At 45.7% G+C, this 16,983-nt stretch overlaps 1 protein-coding gene across 2 annotated transcripts; it reads left to right on the forward strand.

Annotated features, from left to right (window-relative positions):
- The first annotated feature begins 3,457 nt into the window (after positions 1–3,457).
- AGTRAP (angiotensin II receptor associated protein) lies at positions 3,458–13,050 on the forward strand. Of its 2 annotated transcripts, none has more exons than XM_075027425.1 (5): positions 3,458–3,578; positions 8,767–8,801; positions 9,025–9,136; positions 9,754–9,952; positions 12,146–13,050. In XM_075027425.1, the coding sequence occupies exons 1-5, from the start codon at positions 3,552–3,554 to the stop codon at positions 12,250–12,252; spliced, it is 480 nt and encodes a 159-aa protein (XP_074883526.1). In that variant the 5' UTR covers positions 3,458–3,551; the 3' UTR covers positions 12,253–13,050. The 2 variants fall into 2 exon arrangements, with proteins under 2 accessions (XP_074883526.1, XP_074883527.1); XM_075027426.1 differs by lacking the exon at positions 3,458–3,578 and adding an exon at positions 5,125–5,355.
- Positions 13,051–16,983: the final 3,933 nt, after the last annotated feature.

Genomic DNA, 16,983 nt, shown 5'->3' on the forward strand with positions numbered 1-16,983 from the left:
GAGTAATTACCCTGTTGTCAATCCACAGTGTGTGAAAGTGCTTCAATTTCAAACCCATGCCATACCAAATTGTTCAAGTCCATGCCAGTCACTCTCTGCTACATAAAGCCTGGAAAAAGCATTGCTTTCCTATTTTTTTATCAGAAAAAATGAGGGCTGTTGTTTTCTTGGAATGTTCTGAGTGATCATATGTACCCCATAAAGCCATTTCTGGTATGTCAGTTCATTTTCTAGTGTGCCAGTGAATCTTGAAGAGTAGTCCCTCAATTATATCTCAAAGCTCTAGTTAGATTTTAGAAAACCAGAGGAGCAGCTCTTCTTGCTGAGATTAGAAAGGACTTTCAAGTGTGCTTGCCAAGGTACCACATTAGTGTAACCCTCTGCACTCACCAAATCATCTTGCCATAGATTGTTTTGTAGTGAAGTTGCAGGAGGAGGCTCCCCACCAGCATTACAAAATGCTGTGAGTTTCCCCTCCAATCCAAATAATGTTTCTGCTTGCTGATTTCCCATTGGGATTTAAAAAGGAGTTTGTAGAGCCAGGACGACTTCTATATGCCCTTCCTCACTGCTTATTCAGAAAGGCTCTATTGATAATATATGCTTTTGTGCTTACATATGCCTATGTGATGCCTTCGTTGCTCTCAGCTCCACGGCCAGGGGCACAACTCAAAGACACCAGTGTTACCTTCAGACTAGACCTCAAGTGAGGGACGAGAAGGGCAGAACTATGAGGGGTGAGCTTGTCTCCATCCTCACAAGCTAGATAAGGACAGCAGGAGCAATTGTATTAGCTCCACTACTTGCCCACGGAATCACTATCACCTTACCCACCAAGGGTACACTGTCCTGAAAATGCAAAGGAAAGCATTTCTGCCTTATTAGCCTAACTTTTATGCTGGCAGGAAGGGAGCCAGCTGTGTATTCAGTTTTTACTCAGTCTGCACAAGACATACCACCAATATATTTGACATAAATCAGCTAATTGTTGGATATTAGCTGCAGTGAGCTGAACTCACCTGGACCAGTCTTCTAGTCAGGAAAATCTCCATATCCTGTTTCTAGTCTCCTGGGTCATCTGCTTCTCCCTGCAGGTCTTCTTGAACTTGCTGCTTATCTTTCTCACTATGTTTATGTTGCTTTGAGTTATAAAGCCTAGGGAAGGGAACAGAGACAGCAGGTTACACAGAGAGGCAATTTACAAGGTACAAGCAAAGCAAAGCGGAGATAAAAAACAAACAACCCCCCAGATCAGATAGGTGTGAGAGACGTGCAAATGCATAATGTCTATCATAGCTCTCACTGTTTTCATATCCATGAGATCATTAAGACATTTCTAAGTCCCCTGAGTCCATGACATGCAAGCCCAGGATATGATAAGCAGGGCTGAATTAATTGCACGATACATTGATGAACAAAATGAAGTAAAGCGCTTTTATTGTACAAGGGGAAACGAATGCTTTGCATTAAACGGCAGTCACATCAATCCAAATTATGGCTCATGCTGCATAAATGATAATGAGACTCTGTCTCAGACTGAGTGAGAATGCTGAAAGGAGCAAAGACGCCCACATACTGCTGCATCCAAACAGTGCTTATACTTAAACTGGGACAGTGGAATTTGTCTTTATAACAAACAGTTCTCCTTTGTTAGATACCTATCCTGGCAGAAGGACATCCCTATTGCACTTTGCACCCAAACACTGAGCCAGCAATATGGCTATTCAAAGTCTATCTTTCCCCCACCCCAGCTGTCATATGTTCTTTTTGTTATTTAGGGTAAAATCTAGTCCTTGACATTACTAGGACCACTAGCATTGACCCTATTTGATGCCACTACTTCTGTGAATAGAGGCAGGGCTTCCCTGCAAGATGCAGAAATGGAAATGAAGTCACAGCTGATGTGTCATGTGGCAATACATGAGTTATATTTCAATCTTTCATCTGGTAAGGTGGCACATTCAGAGATTCCTGGGGGGACGGATGGACTTTTGCAGCCTTTTTTTTTTTTTACTGCTGTTCTGAACTATGCAGCCAGTCAATTTTGTTCTGCTGCTTCCTGTGGTTAGCATTTTCTAGGTTGTCTCATTTTGGCATTTAATACTTTGCCTTGGGAGATCTTCAAGTGTGCTGCATATTAGCAGTCAATAGCACTCAGGGTGCCATGAAGGGCAGGCTAGATAGGGCCATATTTGTGGGCTGTTGGAGAATGTCTGAGTGTAGGTTCAGCACTGCACAATTCTCATGCATAACCTTGCACTGCGCTGCTTGAACTGGAAATAAGATTGAAGGATGACTCATACATTTCCACATTCAGGTCCTGCAATGAACTTCTGACTCCTTGCTCACTCCTTAGAGGCCTCATTTTTTCTGTTAGAATAAATGATGACGAGAAAGCAACTGACCCAGTAAAACATTGTAGACTTACCCTGCAGACAGGTAAAGCATACATTGGGCAAGGAAGAGAGGGTTTGAGAGGGGTCATCCTGACTTCTTGATTCTGTTAGTTCATTTGCCATACTTGGGGAGAAGACTGCTATTATGAACTGGACAGGAAATGGTAAGCTACAGCTGTACTGTGTGGGGTTGGGTTGATCACTTATCATCTTCCCTAGCTCTAAAATGGGACAAGCTTTCTGTCAGAATGAGAGATGACAAACTGGTGATTCATACCAGGCTTTTAGGCAAAGAGTTCGGTCATCTAGCTTTGGGGAAAAATCTAGGGCCAAAGGAAGCAACTAAGTATCTGCCAGACATTCTAGCTACATGGCTAGAGATTCCAGTGCTCAAATCCAAAGACTGACCTGAACTTGGCTTGCTTATTGTGTGACACAGCTGAGCACAGCGAGCACCCTGGAATTGCTTTTTTATTGGTGTTTATCAAGAGTCTCTTCACCACTCCTCACCTTTTTGTCACAGTACTGCTGTGTGCACAAAAGCTTTCTCCTCCTCCAGAAAGCTGCTAACTTCCATACACACGTTAGCCTTCCTGGACACTGACTACCGTCCAAGTATAATGTCAAACCTTCCCTCAGCTGCATTACGCCTGTAAGCAGCAGGAAGAACCATTTGGCTGGGTGTTTGGAGCCAACGAACTCATCCAGACACACTTCTAACCTGGTGGTGGCCTTCCGTTTTGGGAGCAGGTGCTGTGCAATACACGTCAGGTAGCGAGAGTGCCCAGACTATTTCCTCGCCCGGCATACGGCCGTCTGACGAGAAATCACCGCTTGCCGCCCAGCCCACAAAGGCACGCTCCAGAACCACCGTGCATCAACCGATGTGGCGGAGGGCACGGTTCGGGGCGGGGGCCTCCACCTCCCTCCTGACCCGACGACGCGCCGCCGGCGCCCGAGGACCCTCCGCCGCGGAGGGGCTGGGACCGGCCGGGCGCGGAGAGACGTCCCCGCGGGGCGGTGTCCCGGCTCCTCCCGCCCCGCCGCCCTCCCCTGGGCGGCCCGGGGCCAGCCCGTGGCGGCGGCGGGGCCCGGCCCGGCCCAACCCCACGTGAGGCGGCCCCGCCGCCGGGAGTCACGGGGCGGGCCGCTGCCATGGAGCTGCCTGCCGTCAACCTCAAGGTAGGGGCCGCGGGGCCGAGCCGCTCCCGGGCTTCCCCGGCGGGGAGGGGCCTCTCCGGCTTGCCCCGTGACTCGGGCTTCGCAGGGCTCGGAGAGAGCGGGTTGCCAGCGGCCGAGGTGCGGCCGGGAGGAGCGGGAGGGCTGCGAGGGGCTTTCCGCCGGGGCGGCGGCCTTCCTCCTCGGCTGCGGCTTCGGGGGAGGCAGAGGCCTGGGGCGGCGGGGTGGCGTCCCGGGGAGCCGGCGCTTGGCCCGGCCTGCCCTCTCCTCTCGCATTGCTGGCCGGCTTTGCGCCGGGTCAGGAGGTGTGGAGGCCTCCGAGGAGGAAGGACTGGTGTTTCCAAACCTTTTATCATCACATGGGCGCACGTTGCAAAAGCTCTTGGTCGTTAAGACCGGCAGGCAGTGACTCCGAGGTTCTCTCTTACTTCAGGGCGGTTGCTAAAGTGGCCGAGGACTGGGTTGGGACAATAGCTGGTTATTAACGTGTGTCCGTGGAGGTTTCCAGCTCAGCTGACCGGAGCTAATCCGGGATAAACACTACACAAGATCCTGAGGAGGCAAAGTTTTTGCTTGTCGGGCTTAGAAAGATGATCCCAGTTATTTGGGGGCTATCATCTAGTAGATAATTGAAATTGCTTCTCTCTTGGGGGCAATCTGAAAATTTTGGTGAGTGTCTGGTAACCAGAGAAATGGGAAATAAGGGACTTTTCACAGTTATGTTACACTTTTTACTTTGGGAAGAAGCACATCCTTGCGGAAAAGCTGGAGGATACTAAAATCAATTTTTTGCTGGTAGTGTTTGATGCTGAAGCCTTCCCTGATAGACAGGTGAAATTTTCCTCTAATTTTTTTTTTGTCTTTCATATTTTCAGAGCCCTGAGATTTCTAGGTGTGTGTGCCTTTTTCCAGCTTCACTACTTTGCGTATCTTGTTTGGTACGGCAAGTTTCAGGTGCTTTCTTTGGTTAAAACTTTTGCCTGGAGAATGAAAACAGCACTGATCACATCAGGTTTTTTTCTGCTATTGATTCATAAAGCTGTGACCAGTGGCCTTGGAGCAGGCAGCCTACAGGTTGGGTGGGAGGATAGTATTAATCTCAGCTACTGTTATGAATTCAGCTTTGTACAGGAAGGTTTTCATGTGGCTGTGCTAAATAAAAGCTTGGTGTTCATGTAATGTTTCCCCCTTTTACTAGTTTACCAAGAAAAGCAACTTCCCTTGTTAGAGGCAAGTAAGCAAATGGATTTTTCAAGGCCTGGCATGTGGATTATATTACATTCTGGAAACTAGCTCATACTTGGCGCTGACAAGTTTGCACTATTGTGCGATTCCCAGGGCACTAGGAAGATTAACAGATCTTGCCTTCTGCTTTGTTTTTTAACTTGGTTTGATTTTTTTTCCCCATGCTAAAACAACAGTGAAAAATAAGGACATTTAATTAAAAAGTTTGTCAACATGAAATACATCTTCTACCATGGGAGGTGGAGATAGGGGAGCTGAAAAAAACAGACTTCTTGAATGAATGAATCACCATGACAACATAACTAAAATGTTGCCTTTCTTCTTTAATTTCAGACAAACGTTCCCAAATCTCTCACTAGATAAGAGTGAAGCTTGACCTGGGCAAACAGTTTTCAGCATTAAGAAATTCCTTGTTGTCAAGTCTGCCAATACTGCTCTGGGGCTGAAGAGCTGGGGAATAGGGAGTTAATAATTGTACAGGCATCTTCGTGCTGTTCCTGAGTTAGGGCCTGCTTCCTTGAAACATACCACAAAGGTGGGAAAGATTCTTATTCAGAAAGGCACTGTAAATAACATGCACTACTGCTATTCATTGGCATGATCTGCTTACGGTTTCTGTGAGATTAAAAAGATGAGCCTCGTGATAGAAGTAGCTCCAAGAAAACTGCATGACTGATCTGTGTTTGTGCCAGAACATAGCAATGTCTTAGCCCTGAGGTCTCTCTTTAAGCCACTTGCAGAGCTATAAAATTAATGTAGCAGGCTTTGCCCTAGAGTGAATGAGGAACACGCTCATGAAACAGCATCTACTGGCTCAGGTCTAATAGTAATGCTCAGCAAAGCATGTGGGAAGCAGCATAGTCATATTTTTGCAGTGAATGCTTGATACCCAGGATTATTGCAATACGCAGAACCTTGAAATACAAAGTTTGAGTTTGATCAAGCCTGGACAATGCCCTACAATCCATGTGCCTGGAAACATATGTTTGGTGCTTGAGCTTTTTTAAATGCTAGGTCACAGGATCATAGAATAAGTTAGATTAAGAGAGACCTCTGTGTGTTTTCTAGTCCAACCTCCTGCTCAAAGCAAAGCTAACTTCAAAGTCAGATCAAATAGCTCAACACAAAATTCAGCTGACTTAAAAATCTCAAAGGACAAAGCCACAACAACCCTGTTAGATAGCCTGTTCCACTGCCTAACCACTCTCATTATTATCACTCTGTTATAATAATGAGGAGCATCCTCACAGGCAGCCTGCTCACAGGTGGCCACTCAGGTCTATATTTTGGTTAGTATATCCTCAGGTGAATTATCTCCCTCAGAGTAGATGAGCTCACTCTCAAAAAAATCCCCAAAGTAAAATAAAAAAAAAGTTAGATACTACAAGAAAATAATTGTAATTTGGAACCATGTAATTTTTAACTTAGTAAAAATTCAACCTTGTGCGAGGTTCTGTGCTGAAGCATATTTAAAGGAGTGAGTTCCTGTTCCAAAGAGTTTCCCAGACAGACCTAGGCTCTTTTTATGCTTGGCTACTAGTTCCATCACATTCTGGGATTTGCAGAGGAGCTAGGAACTCCCCTTAGCTCTCCCCAGTTTCCAATGGGATGCTCTTAATCACATGGTCATCCTTCTGCCCAGAAGGGATGGGGACAAAGGTCCCACCTTTCTTATTTTCTGCTCTCACCACTAGTTCAAGTCTTAGGAGTTATTTTCTCAAAAGAAGAAATGTATGCCTTTCTTAGGTACAGACTTAAGTCCTTGAAGAGATGGAAAAAATTTAAATTCTTCTGCTGTCTCATCAGGAGACTGCCTGCAAATTATCTAATCTCACACAGTGGCTGTAGCTTTAAAGAATGTTTTTCATTAACACTACATTTTCTATGTTAAAGCATACCAAGACCACCAGCTAATTCCACAGTGCCCTGAAGAACTGTCAAGTAAATTGGACTAATAACCTGGAAGGGAATGCCTTGTTTAAATTTCAGCGGTCCCTTATACTATCAGCCCTAGTTTACCTGATTTTATGCTGATGGCTAAGTGTGCTTCATAATTTAATAACTGCAGTATTGATCTAGACAGCATAAAAAAAAAAAAGCCACCCTGCCTAATTATGTTAACTGGTGAGCCTTGAGGGGTCTTGTGAGTGTGTAATATGCAATTAAATACTACCTAATTAAGAATTTCCCTGATGTTGTGATAGTCTCTTGAGTAAATGCTATTTGCATGTCTCCATTCTTATCTAAGAACATCTTGTATTTTACTGATTAGCAGTTTCTGCCTGGTCTCCGTGGTACAATTTGGGAGAAGGAGAAGAGGGGGGTGGTGATGAAGCATTTTGTAGGCTTTCATGAACAATTAAAAAAAATCGTTAATAAAAATCTGTTTAAGCAGGGTTTGAGGTCTAGGCTACTCGAGGTGAATGCTTGGAAGATGTGCTAGGGTACTGCAGTGAAGCAAGAGCTCTGTCTTACCATGGTAAGACATCTATATTGTTGTATCTTGACACAGCAGTGTGAGCCACAGCAGATGTGTCACTCCTGTTGATTTCCTGGCTGTGCTTCACTCATGTCACAGCTTCATTGGTTATTAACTCTCTTCTCAAGCAACTGGTTTTGTATTAAGTTAGAGCATGGATAGACATTTTAAGTCAATGAATGTAGCAGGATGTCAGTAGATCTTAATTTATTTTCTTTAGTGTCTTAATGCTCCTGTTTGCATACAGCTTTCCTGTGTCCACTGAGTAATTTAGCCTTTTGCTACTTACTTATTTCCCAATTTTATTTTTTTTTTTAGGGGGCGGGGAGTGTGCTTCAGAGGGGTTTTGTTGGTGTTGGGTGGGGTTTTTTTTATACCAAGGTCAGTATAAATGCCAATTGGAGCCTTTCTTACAGCTAGAAAAAGTGCAAGAGTGCCTGTTCCCATGGATCCTCTGATATGTCTGGGCTTCAGCCTGTTTTTTTATGAGGCTGCTAATAGAGACAGTCTTCCATATTCTTGTTTTCACAAATCTTTAGAGAGTGAATACGAGTGATCTCCCTTTGTTGATATTGGCCAGCAGGCTCAAAAGCAAGTGAGCGCATGGATATAGGTATAGAAAAAGACTGAAGTGGTATATTCTTGTTCCCATTTGCTGTCTTAATAAACATGTAGAGTATGTCTCCTTGGTTACAGAATGTCAAGTGCTGGTGAAGAGAATCCTTGTGTCACTTGTTACAGTAAGATGCTTTTTTGTTGGATTTGTCCCCTTGAGCATGAGTATCAGGATCATTAAGGACATTTGCAAAGTACAGAATCTGTGACAGCATTATCTTATTGCTACTTAGGGCGCTGCTGACATTTGGGCCCCTAGTGGCTTCACTGGGAGTGAAAAGAGCTGTGTACTATGGCAGGATCAGGTTCTCAGATTCCTAGAAGATGCCTTCAGGTCTATTAATATTGCAGTGAGGTTGAACCACTGCTCTGAACAGAGTGGAAGAAAGTAAAAGAAGGATTTACTGGGGACTGGAGCGAAATTGCTGGGCGCTGCAGGCATGACTATCCATGGACTTCTTGGTGATGGGATGCCAGATTGGTTATGTATAAACTGTGCTAGCATAGTGTGAATCAGATTGCGCGGCTTTCTGTACAAACTATTCTGGAGTTCCAAAATCAATAACCCATTTAGAAAAGACTAAGTGGGCCCTGAATCAACTGTTGACAGAGATGACAACAATAATGAATGACTACAGTGTAGCACCACAGGAAATACTCAGCAACAGAAGCAGAGAAAAATGGTTTTCTGTCTTCACTGTCTCAGTTGCTATGCCAGCTTTCTGCACTGGTTCATGGGTCCAGGGCACTCTTCCACCTGTTCCTTGGAAACAAGATGGTGTCATTTCACGTTGATCCTACCAGAGTTCTCCCAACTTGCTGACCAGTCTTCCTCTCTGTTTTTTTTCATAGGCCATCATTCTGGTACACTGGCTTCTCACAGTGTGGTGAGTGATTGGTAACTGGCCTGGCCTGGGTGAGAAGGGGGTATTCCTTCAAACTAGGAATGGGACATTTTCACAGAATCAGCACTCCCTGTTTGTGTCTGTCTGTGTGCAAGAAGATCCTAAATCTAAGAGTGTGGTGTTTGTATGGGAACAGGGGTGAATGCAAAAAATGTGTTGCAGGCTTATTGTGAATGTGGGCTGGGTTTTTTGTCTTGTTTGGCAGGGGATGCATGAATCACATGTTTCCAGCCTCCTATGCCTGGGGAAATTTCAGTGTCCTTGCAGTGGGGATCTGGGCCATTGCGCAGCGAGATTCCCTTGATGCCATCATGATGGTGAGTGTGAGGGTGTATGCCTCCACCAGGCTGCTCAGGTAGAGGGTGGAGGGCAGAGACAGCTTCTTTGAGACAGTGATGATTTTCAGCTGTTCCCAGTACAGTGGTGAACAAGTCAAATTCCTTGTTTGAGTTGTTTTGGTTTTATTTAAGAGAGTGTATAAATCTACAAGCACTGTAAACCATGATGAGAAGCATTCCTATCACTTATTTTGCTTCTCAGAGGTGAGGCACACTTGATTCTTACTTTTTTTACCTGCTGTTGTGACTTGTAATGCCAGAGGAAGACTCAAAGTGTTTAATATGCTTGAGTTGGAGGGGCTTTATAAAACCCTTCTCTGAACATTAAAGAGATTAGCAAGCAAAAATAAACAGTCCTGTAGCATATAATGAGAAGGTGTCTGACAGATGTGAAGCAAATGCACGAAATAGAAGATCATTCCTTTAGGAATCTCTGTCTACCTGGGGCAGTGTCAAGGGTTAGCAATGTGTGATACTGGGGTGAAGGCATGATTACTTGAACACAAATCTCACAGGAAACAGACGCTGTAACTGACTGTTACTCCTAGCGGTTAATGCCCTATTCGGTTCATGTCCCACTCTTTCTTTGTTTCCAGTTCCTGACTGGCCTGCTGCTCACAGTCCTCACAGACATCATTCACGTCTCTGTCTTCTACCCTCCAAACAACTATCTCACTGATGTGAAGCGTTTCAGTATAGGCATGGCCATCTTCAGCCTCCTCCTCAAACCCATGTCCTGCTATTTGGTGTATCGAATGTATCGGGAGCGTGGAGGAGAGTACACCTTTAACATAGGTAGGCTGCTTCTGTGTCAGTGTGGGCCACCTCCTCTGGTGTTAGGAAGACCACTTTGCACTTTGGACCCTTCAGCCTGAGCTCTGTGCAGCTGGATTCTAACCCCCTTTCCAGGGAGGGGGTGGTGCTCGCTCTCTCTTGCTTACGTCTGTTCTCCCATTTTGTGGTTCTGGTGTGTCTTAGGCCTTAAATTTACATTCTTCTCTTCCCTTGCAGACCTGGAGTCCTCATCTGACAGCCATTTTGCTCACAATGGTATTGATACCACTGCTGTCTCTCTTACTCAATGTAACTGAGAGGCTTTTCCTCTCTTCCTTCTCTTGCATTTATGTGTGCTTGTTGGAAGCCTTTGGGTGTCCTTCTCTCTTTGCCAACCCTTTCTTTTCCTTCTGGGGGAAAACAGAGGCAGCATCCCCTCTAGCTGGATTATGCATGAGAGGGAAAGAAGCTGGATTTCTAACTCCATTCTTTCTCTGGGCCTTACATGTCCTAGCTACCTTGATGGCTCTGGACCTCCATTTCCTCACCTGGAAGATGGGACTGATGTTTACCTCATGGGATTTTGCCTGGAGGCAGTCATTTTTCTCCTAGCTGTACTTGCTAATGATAACATGGCAGCCTTACCAGAGACAAGGTGCTGTGGCTGGATGTTCTGGGTCTTAGCTTTGCCAAGCACACCTGGTGCTAGTTCATGCCAAGGCATCTACCAGGGATTGTTTGCTGTGTGGTAGTTCACCCTGGCAAAACCAGCAGCCTGGCACAGTTGGTTTTTTTGCCTTCCTAAGAAGGCTGTGCAGGACAAAAAATAGTATAACTGCATTACAGTGTTTGAAAGCTGTCACTTGTGCTGCTTTGGTGCTAGCAAAGAAGATAACGCTTCCTGTGAGAAGAGGTGGATACCTGCAGAGGAGGAGAGTCCATGGAAAGAAACCATGGCTTGGAGCGCTATGTGCTATTTGCATCTCTCTGCTAGTGGAATGTGGATGGCTTCTCCATCAGCTACTTGTGCAAATGCCAGACAGATCTGTCTTAACTGGGTCAGAAGGCCTGTGAGTCAACTGCAGTGATTTGCTGTGGGCCATGTTTGTGCCAGTTTTTATTAGTGGCTCACTAGTACTTGTAACTGGGATTTGACATTTGTATCCCATGGGAAGTGTAGGTATCATTGAGGAGTTCATCCCTGACTTGGAATTTGGGAGCACTCCTTTTCAACCACACTGTCCCAACACAGACATGATACTGAGAGTCTCCTCTCAGGAACAGGTTGGAATTCAGACACTTTGTAGTTTCATATCCTCTCTTGAACTGTCTTTCTCAAAAAATTTTCAGTACAAACCATGTGCTGTTGTTTTGTGTTGAATGTGGTTGACAAATTTCCTCTCTCATTTTCCTCCTGTCTGGCATTTTCCTTTTGAACCTGACAGTGTTGCATTTTTCCTGGTCTTCTCTGTCTCATTTTCTTTCTACACAAATTCCCTTTTTGTTCCTTGCTGCTTAGAACAAGCCTCTCATATGGTTTGGTGCCCACCTTTGATTCAGATTTCTTTCTAGCCGTGGCAGATGCCTGGCCTATAGGTAAAGAGCTGTCCATGCACATTTTCTGTCTCTCCTTTCCCTGCTCATCCCCTGGACAGTAACATGATTTTGTACCAGTCTTGTACCCCAAGCAAATTGTTCATAGTGCAATTGGGAGCATTGCTGGATTCAAATTTAGTGCCATGGTGTGGCATGCTTGAGGCATAGCTGCCTTGTTGGGAAGAGTGGTTCATGCATGAACCATGCTCTTAAATCTATGCTGTCAGCTAGCCATGGTTCCTGCTGCTTCTGTTTGTCTGTTTATTTTTCCACTAGATCTCATAAACTTGATCTTGCTGAAATATGCTGTTACAGGAGCCTGTTATGCTGCTATGTAGCATTGCGGGTCTTGTTTTCCACACAGCCATGTGGCTACTAAGAGAGCAATTCTCAGGGAACAAAGAGGCACGTTCAAATGCATCTCAGTTATTTTGCCTTTGTTGGAAGGATGAGTTTTCTTACCTCCTGCCTGTGTAGTGAGGATTGCAGAACACGGGTGCTGGGGAGGTGGTAGAGCAGCTAATGTGGCGTGCTTCTGAGCTGTTGGTTTCTTCTAGGGGATTCAGTTCTTGTGCTTTTGTTTTTTTCCCAAGCTTGTTCTCTTCCATTTCCATTCAGGTGTCACCTGTGCAGGCCGGGATCGCAGCACCTATGAGACAATTGATCAGCAGGATGCCCCTCCACAGTGGCCTGACTCAAGCAAGACAGCCCAGCAGCCATACTGAGGCCCTCTCTGCAACAGAGAACGGAAGCTTCCCTTGCCCAGTCTAGCCTTCCACTCTTCTCACGTCTGTTCTGATGGAGCAAGACCTGCTACTGAGCAAACAGGAGAGGATCTGATTTCACTTTTTGTTTTGCCTCCCTGAAGGTTAGGCAGATGGGTTCCTGCAGTAAGTCCAGAAGATCTTGGAGATGTCATGTTAAGCACTGTGACTCTTTGTAATCCCAGTATGCTCTTTTCCTCCCTCCCCCTAAATCCCTCCTCTGTATGTGTGAGTTGGATGCAGCTTCTGCAGTCTTCCAAGTCTTGTATTGTGCATTCTCTCTATTGTAAGTAAGGAAACCACTCAAAATATTCCTGAACAAGCTATCTTTAAAAGGCTTATGGACTGCCCTTCAATACAGTTTAGCCTGCTTTTATGCAGATACATCTCCAGGAAACATCTGGGAGTTCCTGAGGGCTGGTTTTGATGGTGTTATTTAACTAAGATTTATGACCGTAACTCCCTATGCTAGCTGTGGTGGTTTGCACAAAGCTGGGGTTGGTATAAAATGTTCTTACTGGGCCAGGGAGCTGCTTGTGCTCCCAGTATTTAGTCTTGGGTTTTATTCACTGATGCTTTTATGCAAAATGTCCTTCATAAATAAGTCCTTCCCAAAAAATGGCTGTTGAATGTAGGTTATAGATATTCTGCGCCTTGAAATGTTCTTTTGCCTTCAGCTGCCTCTTTTAACAGAACTTGAAATGTTACATTTTTCTAAGAAAACTATAAAATGAACACAGTTTTTCTGTGTTAGAAAAAGTTACGCTGGTCACCTGTGTCTCATTTGAAAATGTAGGTATTCCTGAGGGTTTGGGACTGTAGACAGGCAGTCTGGGAGAGTCATTATGGGGGAAGGTCTACAGGGCTTCAATAGCTTTTAGTCTAAGCTCTACTCCGACAAGTAGAGGGTACTGCTTATAAATGTGTGGGTGGGAAGGTGGGCTACTAAAATGAGGATTGGGGAAAGTAAAAGATGGGTTTATTTACACTGCAGTGGTGAGCTCTGTGGGGTGTGATAAACTATAAACTCTAATCTTATGCACAATAAATCTGCCCTGCTGTGGCTTTCAGGTAAAATTCTAAAAAAAAAAAAAAAAAAAAGAAGACAAGTTCAACAGGATTCTTTATCAGAAGAAAAAGAGTATGTCAGCTTTGGCAGAATGAAAATACCAGTGGTAGGACGATATGTGTTTTTCTGAGGCAGGTTCATTTTCAGTTTACATCTGTTATTCTACAGTTGCATTTCTCTTGACAAGACCTGCTGCTGTCTTGACTCTTCAGTGACCAAGAACCCTGTTAACTTTGCTCTAACCTCTAGAATCATGCCATTTGTGTGTTTAAAACCAAGCAATTTTCTCTCAAGTTTGATCGCTTTAAACATAAGCAGATGTTTCCTCCACTATGCTGCACAGACACTATAGTGACCTGCTGCTCTACCTGGACCATCGTCATTTATTTATGCCTGGACCAAGCACATGGTAAATGCCATAAAAGTGTGATGGTCTGGTTTACTCTCCTGAGATGAATGTTGTGCATTCATTTTGCAGGCTGCCATGCAACAGAGCATAGGAATAGGAATCAATCTACTCTTGTGATCAGATGGGGAAGAAAGAAGAATAGGTAGGCAGAAATTTCTGGGGCTTATGGAGTTGCAGAGCAGGCCTGTATGTTCAGTTAATGTTTTTTTCAGCTCTTCAGAACTGTGCAGTGACAGCATAGATCCCTGAATAATGCATTTAAATGCTCAGGTTTTTTTCTTCCCTAGACCTGTGAAGCACAGACTGAAAACAACTGTTTTAAATGCTATGCTTTTGTGTATTTGCACAAACAAAGAGTTACATCTAGTGAGGCCTTGCCAGCCATTCTCCATTGAGAAAGACACCACAAAATCTATTGATACTCATCTAGTTGACCTGCTGTGCGCTTTTCTGTGGAGAATTCAGCGCATCTAGGGGCTCAGGGGAGCAGAGCAAGGCAGGAGTAATGCTAGGCTTACTGTGCCTGGTAGAAATACCTATTTTGGGCAGTAAATCAGAGAGGCGAGGACAAAAATGAGGCCCCTCTCCTGGCTTCTGAGGAGGAGGAGGGCATTTGTTTCGGCAGTGCTAACAATAAGCACCAACGCGCTCTTGGATCAGTACCTGGTTTAGTAGGGCGTGTGGGGATTCATCAAGCCTGTTGCGCTGGATGGAGCACAGCCTGGCTTCACCGCGGGGGCTCCTTGTAGCTCGTCAGTGGGGTCTCCTCACCCAGACGTGCAGCAGGTGCGATACTCTGCTCAGGTTTTTTTTTTTTTGCTTTGTGGTTGTTTGTTTTTTTTAAATCCTTGGGTCCTGATGTGCCTGGGTTGTGGTTTTTTGGGTTTTTTTTTTTTTTGGTGATGAGCTGGCAGCTCTCTAGGATTAACCACAACCCGCCGGGTGCAGGTGCCTCCCTCAGCAGCATCTTCTCTCAGGTGGCCTGAGGGGGCAGGCGGGGCCTGCCCTCGTGGCTAATGGCCGGCCTCAATCGATGGATGGGGCAGCCTCGCACCCTGGCAGGGCCACCAGCCCGGCCTGGGCTTGTCCACGCTCTCTTGGGGGTGGCCGCAGGCCCTGGTGATGCCGCCCAGCGCTGCTGACAGGAGCCAGGACGTGGTGGTGGGTTCGGGGTGCCCGATGGGCGAGGAGGAGGAGGAGAATGTGCCCCCTCTCCTGAGGCGTTTCCCCGAGGGAGGTGAGCGGTGCCTCTTGCGGGTCCGCCTCATCTGGGCCGCCTTCAGGACGCAGCTTTAATTAGCCGTGGGCGAGAGCGGCTTTCCCGTGGCCATCTGCAGCCCCGGTGACAGGCGGCGTTGCTAATCGCGGGGGATAAGCTGCTTACGGTGACCCAGCTGGAGCGCGCTCGCTGCCCGGTTTTGGGCAGTAAGGGGGGTGAAGCTGCAGGTTTGCCCCTGCGCTCGGAGGCGCAGGAACAAAGAGGTGTGTGTCCCGTCCCTGAGGTTCTGGCGAGGCGCAGCGAGCGGCATGTCCGGCAGCGGCTATCAGAGTGAGTAAGTGCCTACAAGGAGAGGTGTGTCCGTACCCGTGGAGAGCGCTGGGAGCCATCAGGGATGCTGTGTGGGAGCCTGGGGCGTGCACCCCGGCTGTGCCAGCTGAGAGCAGGCCTGAAACGGCTTCCCCGGGCTGGGGCCGTGGGTGATGGCCCTCCCGCTCCCACCACCGCATTCCCCAGACACCGGCTGGTTCTTGGATGGCAGCACACGAAGGGTGCTGCTGCCCGGCTGTTCCTCAGGTGCCGGAGCAGTAATTGCCCTCTCTCTGATGAAGGGAAGACCACCTGTGTGTGCCCATTGATCTTGAAGTGGTCACAAGAGGCTCATGCAATGGCAGCGGTGGTTCAGTTTGTAAGACTGAGCAGTGGGGGAAAAGCTTTGTTTCTAAGGCACATGAAGAGTGATCTTGGACCAATCACCGGTCACAACATGGAATGGATCAGCCTTGGTCTGCAGGGATGGGAAGATAAGCATTGTCTGTGCAGTGCTTATGTGTTTATAATGGGTCTGTCATTGTTATCATAATGCGAAAATGGCATTCGTTTCTAAGAGCTTGATCTACTTTTCATGAACTGTGCTATTTACTTCCTTTTGCTTGTAACAACAGAAGTATGTTGATCAGCTTAATTTTGTTTGCTAAATTGGATTTGTTTCAGGTTTTAATGCGTTAGTGTGTTGCTGTGAAGTGTATATAGTAAGCATGCATTAAATGTTTTAGTTGGAAACATAAAAGCTAATATGAAATCCATTTGTCATGGATTTTGCAGTTCACAAAATCTGCGGCTTGCCTTGAGTATCTCTCTTGGCTTAGAAGAAGTTTTTAAAAAGCACTTCATAAAATCTTGTTGCCTTTTGAGTAAGACTAACTACTGCTTAAAAGTGGTTACGCTAAAGTCCTGAATGGCAATTTTGGGAAGGTAGGCAAACAAGGTTTTTAAAGGACTTTATCTCTTCCTGATCTCAGTGAGACTGAAATCAGGAATGAGTGAGGTGAAGAATACCACCTAAAATAATCACGGCAATGTCTTGAGAACCTGGTACCTGGTAGAAAGAACTGAAATGGACAGCTAAAAAAATCACATGAGTTATCAAGAAAATAGATTATGTCTAGGATCTTGAGCATAAAGTAGTCCAGTACCAGGTTCCAGGTGTTCACGGAGCAAAACAGCACTGATAAACATGATGGTTTCATGTCCTTTACACAATTCAGATACTTTATAATGCCCTTTTGTGATCCGTTGCTAGTTGGCTGGATATTCCTGGGATGCAAGGAGTGCTTTTATGGAACACCAGTCTGCTGCATTTTGTAGTTATACTTCATGCAGTGATAGGCACCCTAAAGAAGGCAGCTGTGTTTTTTCTCTTCACTCTGTAGTTGCCAACTTCTACTCATCTGGCAAAAATTATGGGCTCTTTCCGTTCATGGTACACTTGGTGATGTATGAAAGGCAGTAACGGCAGTTCCCAAGGATAATTGCAACTCTGCATGAATATCTCCTGTTGCTTTGGTAATTGAGTTTACTCCCCAGTTTGTGGTGATTACTGAAAGAGTTTGTTTTCCTGTGAGAAGGACAAGCAGGCTGTTTGCAAACAGGGATGACTGAGGCTCAGATGCTTTCTTAGAAGAGAATGAGATAAATGTAGTTTGGAAACAGAGT

The sequence above is a fragment of the Buteo buteo genome, chromosome 5, assembly GCF_964188355.1.
Source record: "Buteo buteo chromosome 5, bButBut1.hap1.1, whole genome shotgun sequence".
NCBI classification, from domain to species: domain Eukaryota; kingdom Metazoa; phylum Chordata; class Aves; order Accipitriformes; family Accipitridae; genus Buteo; species Buteo buteo.

Bases quoted from the DNA above. Each gene is read 5' to 3' on its own strand.
- AGTRAP (XM_075027425.1), top strand. From the start codon at position 3,552: ATGGAGCTGCCTGCCGTCAACCTCAAG. The intron at 9,137-9,753 runs GTGAGTGTGAGG...CTTTGTTTCCAG, and splicing joins CCCTTGATGCCATCATGATG to TTCCTGACTGGCCTGCTGCT. The intron at 9,953-12,145 runs GTAGGCTGCTTC...ATTTCCATTCAG, and splicing joins AGAGTACACCTTTAACATAG to GTGTCACCTGTGCAGGCCGG.